The 22105-nt window shown below is 34.7% G+C and overlaps 1 protein-coding gene across 1 annotated transcript in view; it reads right to left on the bottom strand.

Annotated features, from left to right (window-relative positions):
* The window catches only part of LOC145295839 (gamma-tubulin complex component 5-like), a 293760-nt gene that overhangs the window by 71873 nt on the left and 199782 nt on the right, over positions 1–22105 (bottom strand). The window contains exons 16-18 of the mRNA XM_080141551.1: positions 17294–17388; positions 11567–11660; positions 9135–9255 (exon numbers count right to left, since the gene is read on the bottom strand). Of these exons, the coding sequence (XP_079997677.1) occupies positions 9135–9255; positions 11567–11660; positions 17294–17388 (310 nt within the window). The remainder of the gene's footprint in view (positions 1–9134; positions 9256–11566; positions 11661–17293; positions 17389–22105) is intronic.

Raw genomic sequence — 22105 nt, 5'->3', positions numbered from 1 at the left:
GTTACAAAAAATATCTTCTATTTGAGGTTACAAAAAATATCTTCTATTTGAGGTTACAAAAAATATCTTCTATTTGAGGTTACAAAAAATATCTTCTATTTGAGGTTACAAAAAATATCTTCTATTTGAGGTTACAAAAAATATCTTCTATTTGAGGTTACAAAAATATCTTCTATTTGAGGTTAAAAAAAATATCTTCTATTTGAGGTTACAAAAATATCTTCTATTTGAGGTTACAAAAAATATCTTCTATTTGAGGTTACAAAAAATATCTTCTATTTGAGGTTACAAAAAATATCTTCTATTTGAGGTTACAAAAAATATCTTCAGACAATCGTTGTCAACAACCTAACGTCATTTGCAGAAACTATCTCAACATATTCATCATGGACAAAAAAATGCAGAGATGAAAAGAAATGCTTATCCTCTCTAACAAAGGTTTTTATAGATAAACTAGCAAGCTGTCTGGCATTGCCCGGTCATAAAATATGCATAAATATTATATTTTAATTAATGCAAAATTCTCATTTATTATAAGCAGAAATAATGTAGGTATTAAATATAACATTAAATTCCTTTAAAAAAAGAATGCAAAAAATAAATAAATAAAACAGAAAGAAACTGAGACATGTGAGTATTATGTTTTTTTCTAAACAGTTCAATTCTTGTAATTAAAAAAATATTCAAGCTGAGATCAAAATGAAAACCAAGTCAGTGAATCAAGTATTATAACCATTAAGCCAGCTTGACACGAATGTTAAAAGTATTTTCAAACCTACTTATTGTTAACATAAATAATCTATCATGTGAACGATTCCTGCATGTGTATTTGTGAAGCAGTTGACAAGCAGATAAAAATTTGATGATCCCCCCCCCCACCTACATACCAATTTTGACCCTTTAGTAGCCCTTTTTTCTGAATGAAAACTGATTAAAAAGTTTTCCACATGTCTGAATACTGTATATACCAAATTTCAAGTCAGTAGATCAAAAATTTGTTGAGTATATAGGTTGAGAAGTGTCCTCACACACACACACACACACACACACACACACACACACACACTTTTTCACTTTTATAGATATACTAGATGTGCCTGGCGTTGCCCGGTATTAAATGTAACATTAAATTCCTTTAAAAAAAAATGGAGAGACTGAGACATGTGAATGTGATTATTATATTTTTTCTAAACAGTTCATTTCTTAAAAGTAAAAAAAAAAAATCTGAGCTGAGATCGAAACCATAACCTAAAACCAGTGAGTCAAGTATGATACCCATTAGGCCAGCTTGCCACGACTTTAAAAAGTCTTTTCAAACCTCAGGAAACAGTTGACAAACAGATAAAAATCCGATGACCAAGTTTTCAATTTTGACCCCCTTAGCAGCCCCTTTTTCCAAACCGATTAAGAAATTTTCCACATGTCTGAATACCCTATATACCAAATTTCAAGTCTGTAGATCAAAAATTTGTTGATTATATAGGTTGAGACTGGGGATGTACCGATTATCAAATTGGCCGGTTACCGATTAATCCACCTTTGTGTGTGCTGTTGATAATAAGATTTCTACCTTAACAACTTAAGAATGGGAACTTGTTTAAAAAGATATCCAGTTACTGATTCTATTTGAAGAAATCATCAAAGAAGCAAGTCACAGAACATTAATCATATCAATAATACGTACAATTTTAGCTTTGAGCTTATTTCTTTCAAAAGCTGTCAAATCTAATTCTAGTATTTCTGACTTTAGTAGAATCCTTACCATCGTTGAACAATTCAATGAATCAATCGAAACAAGATTTTCATCTTTTCTAAATGATACAAACTTGTGTATGACTACTTTCCTAGACCCATGATTCAAAAATTAATTTTAAAAGTTTGGCATAGAAAATATATTTAGAATTGAATTTCTACATTTACTTTTCACTGATGGTCAGCAGCACACACTACCCTGCTGAGGGTGAAGAAGCACGAACATATATATATATACAAATTGCAATATGGCAACTCTGAAACCAACTGACACAAAAGGTAACCAGTAAAAATGTCACAAAAATGCTTTCATCACTCCTAATATAAGAAGACAATAGGAAGTAAAAGTAAAATTATTTTTAATTCAATTTCGGTCTTCATTTTTGAGATGTGAAAAGTGAACATTGCAGCATTAAAATAGCAAAATTGCACTGATGGATAATTTTTAAAGTTTCATCAAATAAAACTGAATAAAATAACAGTAAATATAAACATTCAATATAATTCTATACATAATTATTACGCCTATTTTTTAAAACAATTTCAGCTGCAACTTACTTCATTATAAGTTGATAAAAATGCTGATATGTTCAATTTTGGTGGTGGAAATAAAGTACCAAATGTCATAAACATATACTAATTTCAAAATCACAAAAACTATTAAAAAATACAGATCTGGAATATTACATGTATAACCAATACATATTGTAGAATGCTATTCGTCCAAATGTCAGTTTTTTACACCATGTACTTCTTAAATAGTATCCACAAGAAAATGTAATCATTTTATGTAGTATTTTTCACTTTGTTAACTATGGCGATGTAATTAAATAAACATACATGTTCAATATCAATTTAATTTTAATAAAAGTAAGAACTGCGTGTTATCAACAATAGAGTTCTTTATATATAATTGGTATTTCTTTGCGATTCTGTTGAATTCTTTGCTTGGCACTGATCACATTGGTCGATTTGAGGTAGTTTTCTCAACCCCTTCCCCAGTTAAACACATATAGAGATAAAACTTCAGTTGTCCTTCTTCAATGCTTGTGGCACAAATCAATTGTTTTGTATTGTTTATTAAATTGTTAGGTGAAAGTATAAACTAGTTAGAAAAACACCCTCTCCTCCACATGTTAAGAAATGGGTTTCCAAAACTTTCTCTGCATAAGTACTGTTTTTTTATTGTTTTATCATCTTTATTTTATTTTTGTATCCACTTTGTTCAAGTTAACACCGCGATTTTATACAAATAATTTGCTGGTTTGTGTGGACCGTTCTGCTTTATGTTGAATGCCCAGAAAAAGTCCCTTCTGATTAATGTTTACCAGTTTTAAAATAAGCAAACAAACTTGGCTGTTTTTCAGAATAACAGTATATTTTTTATCTGGTAAACATTAATCAGAAAAGACTTTTTTGTGGCATATAGGTGAAGCAGAATGATTCACACACACTGGAATTTTTTAATAAGAGATTCATTCATATCTTTCATACGAGAATTTGTGACACTATAAAATTCCGGCTTTGTATTACTGTACACATAGATTCGAAAAAGTTATCAAAAAACAAATATATAACAAATAAATGTTATCAAAGGCAAGATAAGTTACTTTTCTACCTAACTGGATATGTTTTTGTGTTTTTATTCAATGTAACATGTTTATTCAGCTCGAAAAACATACAATATTTACCGATCTATTGGAAAATTTAAAATGGCGTCCGACTCTCTCTTTCACACAGTAAGTTTGGAAAAAGGAGTTAAAAATAAAAATATGCAAAATACTGTTAAAAACCCACTGAATATATGTCAGCCTATGTCACGATAACATATATTGAGCGAGTTTTTAACCGTATTTTGTCTAGTTTTTTATTTTTAACTCCTTTTCCCAAACTTACTGTGTGAAAGAGAAAGTCGGACGCCATTTTAAATTTTCCAATAGATCGGTAAACATTGTATGTTTTTCGAGCTGAATAAACATGTTACATTGAATAAAAACACTAAAAACATATCCAGTTAGGTAGAGTAACTTATATTGCCTTGGATAACATTTATTTGTTATATATTTGTTTTTTGACAACTTTTTTGAATCTATGTGTACAGTAATACAAACCCAAAATTCCTACCTAAACAACTTACCACTGGGGACTTGTTCAAAAAACTGTCCAATTACTGAATCTATTTGAAGAAATCACCAAAGAAGCAAGTCATTCAACTTTGACCATAATAATAATAATATCTACAATTTAAACTTAGAGATTATTTCTTTCAAAAGCTGTCCAATCTAATTCTAATATGTCTGACTTTAGTAGAATCCTTACCACTGTTGAACAAAATCACCATAGGCATGGAATATGTGCCTACATTAAAGATGGCTTCCCGTGTGGCAGGGATATCTCTAGAGAAGATCCTAATTTACTCTATATGTGCTTCAGGGTTGCACTTGCTGACACCACTGCATTTATATTTGCCCTCTATCGGCCCCACAACAGCGGAGTTACTATCTTTATGAGCATATCTGAGAAAATAGACCACATTCTGTCTGCACATCCCTCGGCTAACATCCACATCTGTGGTGACTTCAACATCCATAATGTGGAATGGCTGACCCATTCAAATAAGACAGACGATGAGGGGAGGTTTTGTCATGATTTTGCCATTGCTTATGACCTCACTCAGATTGTTTGCGAACCCACCCGTGTGCCCGATACACCCGGTCAATATGCAAGCCTCCTAGACCTTTTTCTCTCAACTTCCCCTGAGCTATGTTCATGTTCTGTTCATTCTCCTCTAGGATCTTCTGATCACTCTGTCATATCAGTTAAGATAAAAACGAAATTTAATAAGTCCCCAGATGTACCCCTCCACTGTACTGTATACCGATACTCTATGGCTGACTGGGATAGCTTCCGTACATTCATATCTGATTTACCTCTGCACTCCATGTTTAAAAAGGAAGTGTCCCCTATAGTATCAGATCTGACCGAATGATTAATTGTAGGTATAGACCAATTCATACTATCAAAAAAATTCCAACAAAAACCTAACAGCCAGCCATGGTTCTCCCCAGAATGTGCTGCTGCTATCGCGCACAGAAATCACTTTTTCCATAGCTACCAACGTAATAGATGCACTGAGACTAAAGCTGCTTTCAGGACTGCCAGCAACCACTGTAAAAGAGTAATAAAAAATGCGAGAGAGCTATATGCCCAGTCTGTTAAATCCAAGGTAACTGATCAGCGGCTTGGTTCCCACCATTTTTTGCAAATAACAAATAGGATCCTGAACAGAAGTGTGTGTTCTATCCCAACCATTATCAATGGACCAGACTGTATTTAAGAATTCAGGTGATAAGTCATCTCCCTCTCAGTACAGACCAATAAGTCTCCTGTGTGTTATGAGTAAGTTGCTGGAATCCATATTAAATAGAGAAATAGTCAACCATCTCAGCAGAAACAACCTTCTTAGTGACACACAATATGGTTTCCGCTCTGCAAGATCTACCGCAGATGTGCTGACGGTTATATCTCACAGGATTAGTGAATCTCTTGACAAAGGCTTCCTTTCTAGGGCAATTGCTCTTGACATATCAAAGGCTTTCGACAAGGTATGGCATAAGGGTCTACTTCACAAGATTTCCATCTACGGTATAACTGGAATCATTAAATCATTTCTCTCCAATAGACTCATAAGAGTAGTGGTAGATGGACAAAAATCGGAGGCCTGCAGTATGAATGCTGGAGTCCCTCAGGGGTCAATCCTGGGCCCAACTCTCTTCCTGATCTACATCAATGACCTCCCTAAACACATACTTAAATCATTCGTTGACATCTATGCTGATGACACGACCATCTACGGCAACACATCAAAGGCTGTAAATGACAAAGTTCTCTCTGATTCTCTCTCCTCTGATCTCGAGCGCGTGGTTCAGTGGGGGAAGACGTGGCTAGTTACCTTTAATGCATCTAAAGCCAAACTCCTATCCTTACATCATCCAAGCTCTGATCCCCATCTGGCATCAATTGTGATGGCTGGCTCTCGTCTGGGTGAGGCCCCGTGTTTTGACAAGCTTCTGGGTTTGACCTTTACTCCTGATCTGAAATGGAACATGTACATCAAGTTTGTTGCCAAGGTCGCTGGAAAGATGGTGGGCTCCTTCTACCGCTCCAGAAGATATCTCACTACTGATGCAATTCTCTATCTATATAAAAGCCAAGTACGTCCAAGGATGGAATACTGCTGCCATATCTGGGCAGGAGCTGCTAAAAACAGTCTATCCTGCCTTGACAGAGTACAAAATAGACTTTGTGGCTTAGTAGGGGATGCCCTTTTCTCTACCCTGCAACCTCTCTCCCACAGAAGAGATGTTGCGAGCCTATCCTTGTTTTATCGTTATTTCCATGGCAGGTGCTCGTCTGAACTCCAATCTCTGGTCCTCACTCACCAATCTTTCACGAAAAACACCCGTCTAGCTGAATTCACTGTGAAAAATTTCCCCCACACTTTATCTGTGCCTAAATCAAAACATGGATTCCATGAACAAAGCTTCTTTCTTAGAACTGCATGCCTGTGGAACTCTGTTCCGTCTGCCTGCTTCCCACCTGACTACAACTTGGATGTCTTCAAGTCCAACGTTAACAAATTCTTAATGAACCGCCCCCTTAAGTAAACACTTCATTAAATCTCCACACTAACGTAATGTACTTGCAATAACCCTTATCCCTGAGTGGCTTCCGGGCCTTGATAAGTGGTGACCACTGTGTACTGTTTGAGTTTGGGCCTAGTTTTAGCGTAATTTTTTATTGTACTGTCATTTTTTTTTTTAAGAGTTCCAGTTTAGGTAAGGGATGCTGAACAAGTGGTTATGCAGAATACCAGACATGCAACACAAGCAGACCATCAGTTGTCCTGCCATCTACTAGGATTGTGGCCTCTGGATAGCCCACCGGGGATGAGTGCAGGGTCCCTTTCCATGCGCGACATGGCACTACAAACAACTCGATATTATACAACTGTTGATGGAGCAGCCGCTCTAAGTGCTACCAAAGAGTTAGGGCACCTGTACTACCAGTCAGGAACAGCAGCCAGGAACTGTCTATCCGGTACCCTCAACCTATCAGATGATGGTCAACCCAATCTACTTGTACTGGCATTATGGCATTCAAGCACTCCCAAGTGCCCAGTTTAGGGGATGGGATGTGTCAGGAGTGGGGAAAACAGCGTTCATTGTCCTAGTCAGGAAACAAGATCGACCACTGAAGGTCTGTTGATTCCCTGTGATTCGACCTCTACGCCTAGCTAATAGGCAAAGAAGGAGTATGGAAGCCGGACGATAGACAGTGCCTATCTACTCATCTACTCCTTAAGCAGTTTAGGTTTGCAGACCGGTATTTTGTTTGAGTCACCAGCTCTAAGAAGGTTATCATCCAAGACTGAAGAGGCCTTCCTCCCCTTAAGTTTAGCTTCAGAGTTTTCCTTCTCCTAGACGAATGACCTGGGAAGATCTACAGGTCCATCAGCACTGAGAGGGTTTTCCCTGCGCCTGGGTCCTAATCCAAGTATTTCTGCGCCCCCGTGTTGGTGGTTAATGTTAATGGGTTAGTTTAAAAGTGGCTAGACACTTAACAAATGTTAAGCTAAATTAGCAGTTACTATGTTAATGTGTCAACACTATCTGATGGTCACATAGCAGTGATAAAATGATTTAAATTTAAAAGGAAAGAGAAAAGTAAATAATCGGCTGATTAATCAGCAAATTTGCCGATTGCCGATTAATCGGCAATGTGGCTGATTAGGCCAATTACTGATTACCTGCTGATTAATCGGTACATTCCTAGTAGAGAAGTGTCCTCACACACACACACACACACACACACACACACACACACACACACACACACACATTCTCACTTTGATAGATATATAGATTAACATTGATATTGGATTCAAAATCAGCTCATGATGCACCTACTCTTCAGTGATGCAAGTCTGAAAGTCAGTTAAGTGCAATGAATTATACTTCAATGGAGAATTCAATGGATGTGCTTATTAGAAAATTATTCCAATTAAGTGCTTCCTTTATATTTTATGTTTTGATATCTTAATTTTTTATTCACTTGTCCATTATGCCTTTCAAGAGGTCTCTTATCTTAATGCAGATTTACGCATCAGCACACAACTATATATCTACACTAAGTGAGTGTTAAGGACATGTGTGGCATGGATAGAAATGATATAAAAATAATACAATTAATGAAATGATATAAAAATGATATAATTAATGAAATGATATAAGAATGATATGATTAATGAAATGATATAAAAATGATATAATTAATGAAATGATATAAGAATGATATAATTAATGAAATGATATAAGAATGATATAATTAATGAAATGATATAAAAATAATACGATTAATGAAATGATATGAGAATTATCTAATTAATAAAATGATATGAGAATTATATAATTAATATGTAATGTGAGTCTTAAAGACATGCTTAGTTCTGATGACTTTAGAGGCAGATTAAATCTGGGTAGTATAGTCTGCAGAACAGGTGACTTTGATGGTATGATTATACTGAAAGAATGGATGAGGAGTTTGAGGGGTAATAGATGTAGAACAGTTGAGGTAGTAAGTTAATTTTGGAAGAGAAAGCCAATGAAAACATAAAAAGAAGTGATAAAATGGGTGTGAATGAAAGAGGGATAAATAAAAACCTGGCCAGAGATAGGGTACTTTAGTTTGGTCTGGGTGTTTTGTTTTACAGCATATCAAACCTGTTCATGTTATTTAATACCAAATCCAATTATTTTGTTAAAAGTTTTAATGCTTCAAGTTTTTTATATCTTTAAATATTTATTCATGGTGTTTGGTTTGGTTGTTTTGTAGAGGAAAATTGTTTTGTTTTTTTTTGATTTGTGATACACGATTCAGTTTTGCAAAAGGAAAGAGAAAAAAAAAAAAACAACATCTACATTTGGTGCATGTTAAGTCAAGAAGCCTGATCTAGCAGTACCAGAAGGATATTTTGGAGGTCAGTTTCTTATTGTTTTATTTTTTTGTATTTGGAACTCTATGTATGCCCTCTTGGCTACCAGCAATGTGAGAAATGACGACATGGCTGAAAAAGGGGATGAAATAGAGGAAGACTACAGAAGCAGCATTGAGGTCAGCAGCTGTCGAGTAGGGAAGCGTGTGGTTGCACACCCTTATTTATATACTGTGCCGTCTAAAATAGAAAATCAAGTAAACAGACGGATACTTCCAAGTAAAGGCAAATCAAAATTGGTCAATGGAAAAATCAAAGTGGTCAATAACTATCAAATCAAATCTGGAGAAAAGGGAAATTTCCGATGATGAAAAATCACATGACTTACCATTAAATCGTAACTGATCGAGGCAGTACTTTGCGCGTTTTATACGAATGAGCATGTTGAAGATTTGGTTGTATTTTTTGACACTTTTTGAATCTAAAACGATGTCAACAGGCCATGGAATCTAAAACAAAAACAAAAAACGAATATATAGCATATAAAGCTATCTTACTGGATTTTTCAAAGTCAGACCCAAATAGCACTTAAGCTAACAAATAAAATTTTACTTCTCATTAGCTAATTGTTTTTGTTATTATTACATTATGTTAGTGATGTGAGTGTTCAATGGCAACCCAACTTGAGGGTCAAGATCCACCATCAATTTCAAAATTATGTCTTGGAAGTCAGATCCCACATTTGGGTTCAAGAGCACAAGAAGAAAGCCAAGTGGCTCAAATCAGGCACTATCATCGAGGCCCTATCACACCGGCAATACCATGTTTGGATGCATCACTTAGGGAGGGTGTGGCTGCAGAATAGGCGATTTTTAAAAAAGTGCCTGATTCCAATACCAACTGCAAATATTCCTGCCAGAAGTAAACACTCAATCAATTCCTTGTCACAAGACCTGCACCATACTGGTCCAACAAGCATGTTAGTGCCAAACTTGCTCTCAGACAACAATGTCTCTGATGCAGCAGATATACTCATTGTCAGGTTGAATGCAAATATTCAACGGATGCCACGGGCATTGAAAAATCTACAACCATTTAACAAACCTGGCTTAAAGGAACTTTAGCACCAGGAGCAGATGTAGGAATTCATCATCTCCATGTATTAATGATATTCTTTTTATTGCAGATTGACTGATTGGCTTTGAGCTATCCACTGATCATACATCCCCTCATCCGATCCCCCCTCTGCACCCATAAAATTTAACATAAAATGATCACCAATTTTCTGGCTGTTACAGCTTTTTAGAGAAGTTAAATAAAATGCTGCTTTTTTTTGCTATGGAATAAAAATTTTGTGGTTTGGAGGGTTCATACTGAAAAGTTAGTAAAAACAAAAATTTACTTTTTTAATCTTTTTGTTTTTACACATCATCTTATATGTATTATTCAGATTTATTATACTATTACTCATATGGTTCTGGATATTTTCTATTAATCTACTTTGGTTAATTTGATATGATTTAAAAGCATCAGGATACCAAATAAATGTTTTATTTCACTGTTTAAATATTCTGTTTTTTTCACCACCTTGTTTAATCATTCTTATTACTAAACCAGATTCTAGGATATAATAATCAAATTTAGGGTAAATATATATATATGATATTAATACTTAAATGGGCTTTTCCGTAACTACAGCAAAGGTAAATGTTTCTCACATGCTTTTCCCCGTTAAGGGAATTTTTCTTTTTTCTTTCTCTTCAAAAATGCTCTATTGTCAAAAGTGTGTTTATTCATAAAGGATGAAGAAATGCTGGTTTTGGAAAATTTTCAAACGATATAATGCTTGAAATTATTCGGCTGGACATGGAAACAATTGTAACGTAAAATGAAATACACTTTTTGTTGCCATCAGCACCCATTTTGAAGTCTTGATTTTGCTTCCACAGTATATATATATATATACATATATATATATTCTTTTTTATTATTCTTTATGTAAATGCAGTCATATCTTGCTACGATGTGCAGAACGTTTCAATCATAATTGATCACATCAGGCAAGAAGATCTAAAAATTCAAAAATTGAAAAGGGGTTCAAGACCATTTTCAATTTAAGAGGAGAGAGAATATATTTTGCGATGACTAACGTGAAGAACGAATATAATTTGCTCTCTTTGATTGAGCACTATCAACAACCCTTGTTGAAATTCAATTATTCTTAATTTTTGGATATATATATATATATATAAAACTTTTGTTTTCATTTTACTTCAGTAAGTTCTCAAAAGTCAAGGGGTCACTTTCTGTGGCAAACACACAGATATTTATATTAGATATAGCTATCTGTGTGTTCAGTCAAGATTCTCCCCTACCCCTCAAATGTAGAGTTCATAAAGAAATAAAGAACATTAATTTTCCTCTTCTCAAATGATCAGTTAACTATGTTATAATATAATTCTTACCAGATTCCAAGGCAAGAATTCATCTCGTCTAGTAAATTATAAGCTAGACGCTATGTAACATCATTAGGAGAAAGTGCACCATTCTTCCTATGAGCCAGTGTATAGCTGTATTGAGGCAATCTTATTTGGGCTGAAAATACCATGTTATTTTGAATATTTGGTCAGAATTTATTTGTAGAGTAAAATATCCTCTTGTCAGGTTGTTCTGACAAAACTTTCTACAGAGAAACTGAAGACACTGAAAGATTGTGTTTTGCATGTGTTTTGCATGTGTTTGCATATGTGTGTATGTGTGTGTGTGTGAATTGTATCATTGCAGACAGCAGGTAAAGTCAATTACAGACGAGATACTCACTGTATATGATAGTTTCATACAATCAGTATCACTTAGTTGGAAACTTGGAGACGAATTATCAAGGCCATGCGTGTGCTCCACACAGACACGCAATCTGTAATAGAAGAAGAACAATTGCCGTGAGAACGTCAGAAAAAGATGATAAAATGACAACAAGGGATTTAAAAACTGAACAGGTCAATAGGTCAACAGTGCCATGTGAAACAGTAATCGACCAGTGTTGAATTCAGTTTTCTTATCACTTAGTAGTGGAGTTGATGTTTACATTAATAAAATTATAAGAAAACTTTGCATCATTTTCACAATTATTTTTTGTTTTATTTACTTTCAATTGGACATTTATTGGAATTAAAAATGTGTTGACATAAAATAGATTTTTAATAATAATTCTATTAAAATATAATTTCATTATGAAATTAAATCCACCAGAATGCTTTGATCAGAGGTGGTAAAAGGATGCAGCATTTAACATATTCTTAATTATTTTATTGTGTTTTTATCTGGCAATGTCTCTACTTGAGCAATGCTGAATTGTTTAAAATTAAAACAAAAATTAACATTTTAAGAAATTTAAAAAACTCAAACGTAAACTTTGAATTAAAAAGGATACTCACAAAGGCATGAAAATGTTAAGATTCACAAATACATAATTCAGCTCCACACCAAGTCTTTAAAAAATACTAAATTTTTTTGTGTTTTTTTCCACATTTTTTAGTCATCTCTTGTAAGGTTTAATAATGCTCGCTGGGGGGCGGGGGGGGGGAGGAAGCACCATGTAATTAAAAAAAGAAAGAAAGAAAGAAAGAAAAAAACAGACACAGAGAACTCACTGTGTAATTTAAAAAAATAAAAGGAAGAAAAAGCCAAAAGCCCAATAGCATAAAATAAATGAATTAAAAAATGTAGAAGGCGATTTTGCTTGGTTTGTTTTACAGTATAACAATTCCTTTTTAGGTTATTTAATTCCAAATCGAATGATTTTGATTAAAAGTTTTTTATGCTTCAAGTTCTTAATACCTTCAAATATTTATTCATCGTGGTTGCTTTAACTAGTTCTTCATGATATAAACTTGTTTGTTAACTATTGGACGAAGTTTCATCAGATATAAAGGAAAAAAATTCCCATAAATACTATCATGACAGACGCTACTACATTGAGCCAGAGTTAAATTGCTGCCGTAATAAATTACTGTTAACACTAGTGTTGAGATGGTTAACTGGAATCTGCAAAATCAGAACTTTTTGGCATATCAGAATTGGAAAAATCTGTTTTATAATCTCAGTCTTTCCTATGATTCCAATTTTTTCGAATCTTTTTTCCAGGTTTTTTTTAATCTGATCCTAGTGCTCTAACAATTATTGGTATCATATTGACTTTTTCATGTCTCATATTTCTTTTAGTTCTCCAGCAAGTTCTGTTTATTTGCTTTGTTTTCCATCTTTTTGATCTTCAAACTTTGGTTTGCTAAAAAGTAAGATTTTCTGCATTTTGGCTGAAATCAAAGTGAAATATCTTTTCTGCCCGTGATCAGAAGAGATGATAATTTCTATTTTTGGTTTTAAATCGTTTTTAAACAAATCAAAAATACATTTGTCAAGAATTTTCAAACATTCTTTTCTTCAGAAGTTATGACTACACTTTTGATTGTTCGAAGTAGAAACTGAACATTCTTCACTACAATTCTTCTTCTTATGGTTTGAGCCGAGACCAAAACGTAGTATCTTTTCTGTTTTTAATCAGAAGAGGAGATAATAAAAATGCATTGTGATTTATACAAAAATAATTCTGCCATAATAATTCAATGTGTAATCATCAAAGTTTCATTGATACGAGAAACATGTACACATATGCATGAAGTTGTCTTATAATTTTTATTGATCTGAAGAAAATATCTTCCAAATGATTAAACACCAAACTTTTCAACACATTCTTTCTCATAATAATAATAATAAGAAGAAGAAGAATAATAAACTTGATAAGAAACAACCATATCAATGCAAAGATTGACAAAACACAAGAAAACAGCAAATGCAGACTCTGTGGACAGAGAGACGAAACAATAAACCATATAGTAAGTGAATGCAAACTGGCCCAAAAGGAATACAAAGACAGGCACGACCAAGTGGAGGAGGGCAATATGCTGGGAATTATGCAAACAACTGCATTTTGAACGTACAGACAAATGGTACAAGCATAAGCCCACAACAGTACTTGAAAACGAGAACCACAAAATCCTTTGGGACATAGACATACGGACGGACAAACCCATCCAAGCAAGAAGACCAAATGGCGTAATAATTAACAAGAAAGAAAAATTCTGTTAAATCATAGATTTTGCTGTCCCAGCTAACCACAGGGTGAGTATGAAAGAAAAGGAGAAACGGAGCAAATACACAGACCTAGCCAGAGAGTTAAAAGGGATTTGGATGATGAAGAAAATAAAAATAACACCTATAATAGTAGGAGCACTAGAAACAATTCCGAAAAACTTTGAAAAAAGAATGGGAGAAATTGGAATCAGAGAAATGGCTGCAAAGATACAACGACTAACGATAATGAAAACGGCTGAAATATAAAGGAAAACTCTTGAGTGTGGAGAATAATAGACATGAACCACATGCGTGAATCAGACAAACTGCTGCAGAGACAAAACAGAAAGAAGTGTAACAGGGAATGAAGAACACTGAAGCTGCATATCAACAAGTTCTACATCCCCATCATGCATCCCCTCCCATTATCCCATCACTGCCCCCCCCCTCAAAAAGTGTGATACCAAATAGCTGAGAAGGGTCAAGGAGGATGAAAAGACCGAGGAGAGAGTGCTAACCAGACCTCCGCTGGACAAGCACGAAGAGAACTGGGACCTTGGGGAGGCTTAGTGCCACTCAAATTCCAGTATAGCCCAATGGTCGCTGCCAGCAAGAAATCAATGGTGAGAGGCTGTTGCAATAATGCAAATTTATTTGCAAATGCTATCGAAGGAGGTGAAGAGTGCTGGACGTCTGGGGCGACTTATTATCACTCAGCTCCCAGGGAACACCACAGGTTTTTCAATCAGATCTTTGATGACTTGTGTGAAAGCTCCATGTGAGTCAATAATATTGTCCATGAAAATTACAATAATACCAATAATTATAGGAACACTAGAAAAACGATTAAAATTGACAAAGATTATGTAAATTAGATGAGAATAATTTGAATATTTTCAAGGTTTTAAAAACTATTTGATACCTGCCAGATATAGGATTCACTCTGTGGGTTGAGTCTCTGATCACTAATTGCATTTCTGGTCAGATGTTAATTTTTTAAATTTGTTTTGAAGTGTCAGAGGCTAAGTGGTTAACAACATGGACTGACAACCTGGATGCATTAATTTTGAATCCAGTTCATTCCACAGAAACACTTTCACTTAAGGATGTTGGCAACCTTCATGTGATTCCTCCCATAAGTACCTAATATCTTTCTATGAGGAAGAACTAGAAAGATATCAGTGAAATGAACGACAACAATAATCATGTGATTCAAATAGAATGAATGAGTGACGCACCTGGTATTCCCAACTTGTCACTTATCCAATAATGGCCAAGCTCAACGGTGCTCAATTTCAGTGATCTAATGCGAAGTTGTTCAGCTTTGTAGATAGAGGTGAGTTGCCAACCTTGCAAGTACAATGTCTAAGATGAACCCATCCTGACCAGACTCGACATCGCATAACCGTTTTTTTTCTATGTGATTATGATTAATTGTTTAATAATAGTAAATATATCATGATCGCCATTCAGACTTAAGAGACAATGGATACCCTCTGCAAGGGTGGCTGCATGTGTAATTGTGAAGTGTTGCAAAATCTTCAAGACTAACTCTCCTGAATCGGCACTGCTTGAATCCAATGGCAAGGAGTAGCCTAGGGCGATTGGAATCAACATAAGTGGAGATCATATACAACACCTGGTATTGCTAAACGGTCACCCATTTAGTACTGGTCAGGTTCAATGTTGCTTAACTTCGATGATCTTAGGAAAATCAATTTGATTATGCCAGATTATCTATATATCTATAAACGTGAAATTGTCTGTGTGTTTACATTTCCCTACCGAATTACTCTGCCAATATTCAGTCTACAGACTCGAGATTTGACATAAGAGGTATTGAGATTTGGGAAAATCTTTTTAATTGGTTTTTGGCTAGAAATTAGGCTGTTAAGGAGTCAAAGTTCAATGATTTGACCATTGAAAACTCTATCAAACTCCTCCGCCAATTTTAGATCTAAACACTTGAAATTTTAGATGTAGGTTCCTTGGAAATGGATCAAACTTTTTAACTTGATTTGAGCCCAAAACAATACATGTGGTCAAAATTTGAGTGAAAGTTTTTAAAAATTTGACCTCTCAGACAATTTTTGGTCTAAACATTTGAAATTTTACATAGTGTATTCAGACATAGGGCAAGCTTTTTAATCGGTTTTTGGCCCAAAATTTGGCAAGCTTTGTAATCAGTTTTTAGGCAAAAATGGCTCTCAAGAGGTCAAAATTGAAAGAGTTGACCGTTGCAGACTTACCAAACTCCTCTGCCAAGTTTGGGTCTAAACACTTGAAATTTTAGATGCAGGTTACCTGGACGAGTCAAAATTTTTAATATATATATATATATATATATATATATATATATATATATATATATATGCACATAAAGTTATGAACAGTACACAGGGCCCCAGCACAGCTGGGTTAAACTGTTAGTAGTAAATATAATTTACTTACTGTTTTATAGATTTAAAGAATCTATATAAATGGCCTGACTTAATTCAAAATACTCACCAAAGATTAAAGATCAATGTTTTATTATATAAATTGAAAGGTGAAAGAATTTCCAGCTGACAACAATATGATTGTCTTCAAGTCCAATGTAAACAAGTTCTTGATAAGCCGTTCCATTTAAGTTAACAAATTTACTGAATTTCTATTACTAACGATTACTATATTGTTCAATTGACTACTGTACACTCTTAACCCTTATCCTCGAGTGGTCTTGATAAGTGGTTATGCCTATGCAAAAAAAAAAAAAAAAAGAAAAAAAAAGATTTTTTTTTTATCTTACTTGTATTGATTGGACTATTGTTCTCATCTTGAGTGTTATTTGTGCAACTTTTCGGTCGGATTGGCATTCGACCGTCCTCAGACATGTTGGTTGTTTGAAAAAGAAAATAGAAAAGTTACTGGCTCCATAGATATTTTTGTATTCTTTGAGTTAGTCTCTATTTTATGGTTATTGTTTTGTACTTGTGAGAAAATTGGTTGATAAAGGGAAGGCAACTCTAATAAAGATCGACAAGGGATTATCTCCCTTTCACTGCCAAAATTTTAAGGGTGTACAATTTTTGTTTTTTTTACAATTAGAGACTCCTAAATGCTATTAATCTCTAGGTTTGGTTTGCTTAGTAATTTTTTTTTGTTTTACTTAAGAGTTATTATTATCAAGCCCTGAAGACCACTCAGGATAAGTCTTAATGGATTAATGAATGCAAGGTCATATAGTAGTAATCGTTAATGGTGTAAATTGGGTTTGATTATTTATGGGGGTGGCTCAATACAAAAGAAAATAGACACAAGTTGATAAAGAATGTTGGTGGGGAGGAAGAGAAGTGTATATACAACAAGAGAGAGGGAGACAGATTTCTTTTGTGCTTAGAAGATTTAAAGAAATAAAACCAAATTGAAACTACTTACTTGTTTATTTCCTCAGGGTAATCCATTTCCACTGCTTCTGTAAGAGCTTGGTTTAGAATGAAGAGATTTTTTAAAGGACCAGTGCTGAAACGTAACTGGAAAAAAAGTAAATATTACTTCCTTATTTATTTATATAGATGCATCTGTCTAGCATTATTTACTTACATTTTAATTCCCTTTACTGACCTCCCTCTTTGCCAATTTCTTTATAATTTTGCAAGCCTAATCCAATAAAAGAATTCTGCATGACAACAAGAAAGTTCACTGCTTAGTTAGTGAGAGAACCGCAACACATCTCTACATTTGTATATGATAGTGTACATAACCTTTACTCAACCATGAGAAAGGTGTAGAACCTATTTACCTCTTTTGGATTTCTCCAGAGAAGAAGGTAGAGGTCATAGCAACAGGACAATATGTTCCAATGGACCTAATGTGTAATAGTTTAGTATGATGGTGGTTTCAAGTGCTATTAGTAGACATGTTGTGTGACGATATATGAGGGTTGTTTGAAAGGTAAAGACTTTTTTTTTTAAATAAGTAAATTTGAAGACCTACAAAGACAGGAGTGGTACCATTAAAATGAGCAAAATTTTATGTTCCAGAAATTGCTTCTCTACATAGTCAGCACCATTCTCAATGCACTTTTGCCAGCAATAAATGATGGCTGTACATGGGCGTCTGGAGCATGCTTTGTCATACTAAGATCATTCCTAAAGTAAAGCCTCCTATTTTTTTTATAACTGAAAAAACTTGAAGAGCTACAAAGCAACCTTATCTGCTCCAGAATTTATTTTTCGACATAGTCACTACCATTCTCAATGCACTTTTGCCAGGAATTCAATGATGAATCTCTGCTCCAGATGCATGTCCATGATGGATTGCTTTCTTAGAGTCTCACAGCATCAATATATATATATATATTTTTTACATAGGAATCACCACTTATCAAGGCCCGGAGGACACTCGAGGATAAGAGCTAATAGGTTTACATTAGTCAATGAGATTATAGCGTAGTAATCATAAGTAGTGGAAATTTTGTAATCTGGATTACTTAGGGGGACAGTTTATCAAGAACTTTTTTACGTTGGACTTGAAGACAATCAAATTGTAGTTATCTGGAAAGCAGCCAAATGGAAGAGAGTTTCACAGACTTGCAGTTCTAAGAAAGAAGCTTTGTTCATGGAATCTATGTTTAGGTTTAGGCACAGATAAAGAGTGGAGGAAATTATTGATAGTGGTTTTGGCTAGATGAGTGTTTTTCATGAAAATTTGGCAAGGGAGGACCATCGATTGAAGCTCAGACGAGCACTTGCCATGAAAATAATAATAAAGCAGAGACAGGCTTGCAACGTCTCTTCTGTGGGAAAGAGATTGCAGGGAAGAGAAAAGAGCACCACTCACTAATCTACGAAGTCTATTTTGAATTCTGTCAAGGTAAGATAAGCTGCTTCTAGCAGCTTCTGCCCAGATGTGGCAACAGTACTCCATCATTGGACATAGCTGGCTTTTAAATAGGTAAAGAATTGCATCAGCAGTGAGATATCTACTGGAGCGATGGAAGGATTCCACCATTTTTCCAGCAACTTTGGCAATGGATTTGATGTACATGTCCCATTTCAGGTCAGGAGTAAAGGTGAAGCCCAGAAGCTTGTCAAAACATGGAGCCTCCCCAAAACAAGAGCCATTCATTTCAATTGATGCCAGATATCTGCAACAAATGAAACTTTCAGGTCATTAATGCATAAGTTCAGTCATCATAACAATGCAATCAGCAATCTCCGCTGATCCATTTCGGCAGAATAAGAAAATAGGAGGTGATAAGCATAACTTTAAATTAAAATTGAGATCACAGCACGAATTAAGATTACCAACTTCCTAAATGTAACATTTAAACTTATCCATGACACGTATAAGCCATACATGAAAGAAAATTAAGATAATATATGTTAATCTGAAATTAAATCATCCCCCCTCCATTATTAAATATATCTTAATATCAATTAGCCATAAAATTAGCAGTAATTCTTTTATTGAACAAATTTCTAATAACAATAATTACTTTTTTCATATTAAACTAGTGGAAATGAAACAGAAATTATTACTTATCTGAATTTTTGAGATTAGGTATGATTGTATTATTTGGATTAATTCAACTAATGTTCTCATATGGCACTATTTGTTTAGGTGACACACTCAGCGTAGTAACCCAGATATTCTTGCTGAGTGATGAGGCCTGTCACGTAAGAGTTAAGCAATAGACTTCTCATAATCCCATTCTTGGTTGCGGCACTCAGGATGTTTCTCAACCAAATAACACTCCCCAGGTAAACAATATTGTCATACTCATCTTGAGTGTTATTTGCACAAGGTTTCAATCAATGTAACCTCTGAGCTTCTTCTAATGCATAAGTGGCCATATTTGATGTTTGGAAAGTGGGGGGGATAACTCTATACTTACAATTTGACTATAGATTACAGTTAATATACAGTAACTTAGAATTTAAGGACAGTAATAATGTCAATAATTACATATATTAAAAGATTTTTTGCATCTTTTTTTTTTTTAGAGTATTGTCCATTAAGTTATATATTCAGGGGAGATAACCATTAGATATTTCTATTTGATTGAGTGCGGATTAACTTTGAAAATTTAGATTTTAACTAATAGCCCCCCCCCCTTTTATTTAATCTTATATCAGTTACTAGATAGTAAATATATTCGAAAAACATCTATGAAACTTAAAAAATAACATCTCGTTAATGGGAATAAGAAATAGCTATTAACAAGAACACATGATTTAACATTTATGGTTTACCGGTAAACACTTATTTTTGTAAATTAAGTTTTTAAGAACTTATGATTGGTTAATGGATCTAATTAAACTTTCCCCCCACCCTCTTTTTGTTACAAATAATTTAGAAATACTATCTCCTAATGTTTTGTTCCATGATTTTTGTTGATTTTATTCTTAGTTTTACTTTCAACTAGAACTTAAATACAACACCTCAAAAGTATAGAAGTAATCCTTTCTCATGGCAACTTATTCACCTGAAGAAGGTTGGGGGTTACATCGACTGCAACGTTGTGCAAATAACACTCAAAACGAAAACATTAATCGGATTAATCCAAATAATGCAATCATGATTTCCGTTCTGCTAGATCTACAGCAGATGTGCTAATGGTTATATCTCATTAGTGAATCTCTCGACAAAGGCTTCCTTTCTAGAGCAAATTGCTCGACCTATCAAAGGCCTTCAATAAGGTATGGCATAAAGGCCTACTTCACAAGATTTCTAGCTACGGTATAACTGGAAATGTTTTCTTAATTATTAAATCATTTCTCTCTGATAGACTCATAAGAGTAGTGGTTGATGGGCAGAAATCAGAGGCCCACAATATTAATGCTGGTGTCCCTAAAGGGTCCATCCTGGGGCCAACCCTCTTCCTGACCTACATCAATGATCTCCCAAAACACATACTTAAATCATTCGTTGACATCTATGCTGATGACACGACCATCTATGGCAACACATCAAAGGCTGTAAATGACAAAGTTTTCTCTGATTCTTTCTCTTCTAATCTTGAGCGTGTGGTATAATGGGGGAAGAGGTGGCTGGTTACTTTTAATGCATCTAAAACCAAGCTTCTATCTTTACATCATCAACACTCTAATCCCCATTTGGCATCAATTGAAATGGATGGCTCTCGTCTTGGGGAGGCTCCATGTTTTGACAAGCTTCTGGGTTGACCTTTACTCCTGATCTGAAATGGAACACGTACATCAAATCTGTTGCCAAGGTCGCTGGAAAAATGGTGGGATCCTTCTACCGCTCCAGTAGATATCTCACTGCTGATGCAATTCTCTATCTATATAAAAGCCAAGTATGTCCAAGGATGGAGTACTGCTGCCATATCTAGGTAGGAGCTGCTAAAAACAGACTATCCTGAGTACAAAATAGACTTGTAGCCCAGTGGGGGATGCCCTTTTCGCTTCCCTGCAACCTTTCTCCCACAGAAGGGACATTGTGAGCCTGTCGTTGTTTTATCGTTATTACCATGGCAAGTGCGTCTGAACTCCAATCTCTGCCCCCCCCCTCACCAATCTTTCATGAAAAACACCCTTCTAGCTGAAACCACTGTCAGTAATTTTCCCAACTCTTTATCTGTGCCTAAATCAAAACGTCGATTTCATGAACAAAGGTTCTTTCTTAGAAGTGCACACCTATGAAACTCTCTTCCGTTTGCCTGGTTCCCATCTGACTACAACTTGGATGTCTTCAAGTCCAACATAAACAAGTTCCTGATAAACTGTACCCTTAAGTAAGACACTTTATCAAATCTTCATTACTAACGATTACTACAATATTATCCCATTGATTACAGTACATGCAATAACCTTTATCCCCGAGTGGCCTCCAGACCTTGATAAGTGGTGACTTCCATGTAAAAAAAAATCTGTTTCATTTCCACCATTTTTAATTTGCAGAATGAATTAATCGATTTTAGAATTTCAATATAGTTTCATCACATTGTATGATGTTTGATTTTATGTTAATTTGCATGCATGTCTAATAGTGGTTTTTGTGGATATGCATGTAAGTACTATATGTTATTTTTACAGTGGTTTAGAACACATTACCATGGAACTATTTCTAGGTAGACTATAAAATGGTCATCTTCAAATCCAATTGCGTCCATAATAAAATTTTGGTCATTGCATTCATCATTTTTAATACTCTCATAGTATTCCTCATTCAACTGGAAATCTATCTCCTTAACCCTTACCGGGGCCAGAAGCCACACAAGGA

This window comes from Euprymna scolopes, chromosome 16 (genome assembly GCF_053919585.1).
Source record: "Euprymna scolopes isolate OS-2025 chromosome 16, ASM5391958v1, whole genome shotgun sequence".
In the NCBI taxonomy this organism is placed as follows: Eukaryota; Metazoa; Mollusca; class Cephalopoda; order Sepiida; family Sepiolidae; genus Euprymna; species Euprymna scolopes.
This window is presented reverse-complemented; position numbering and strand designations above follow the sequence as displayed.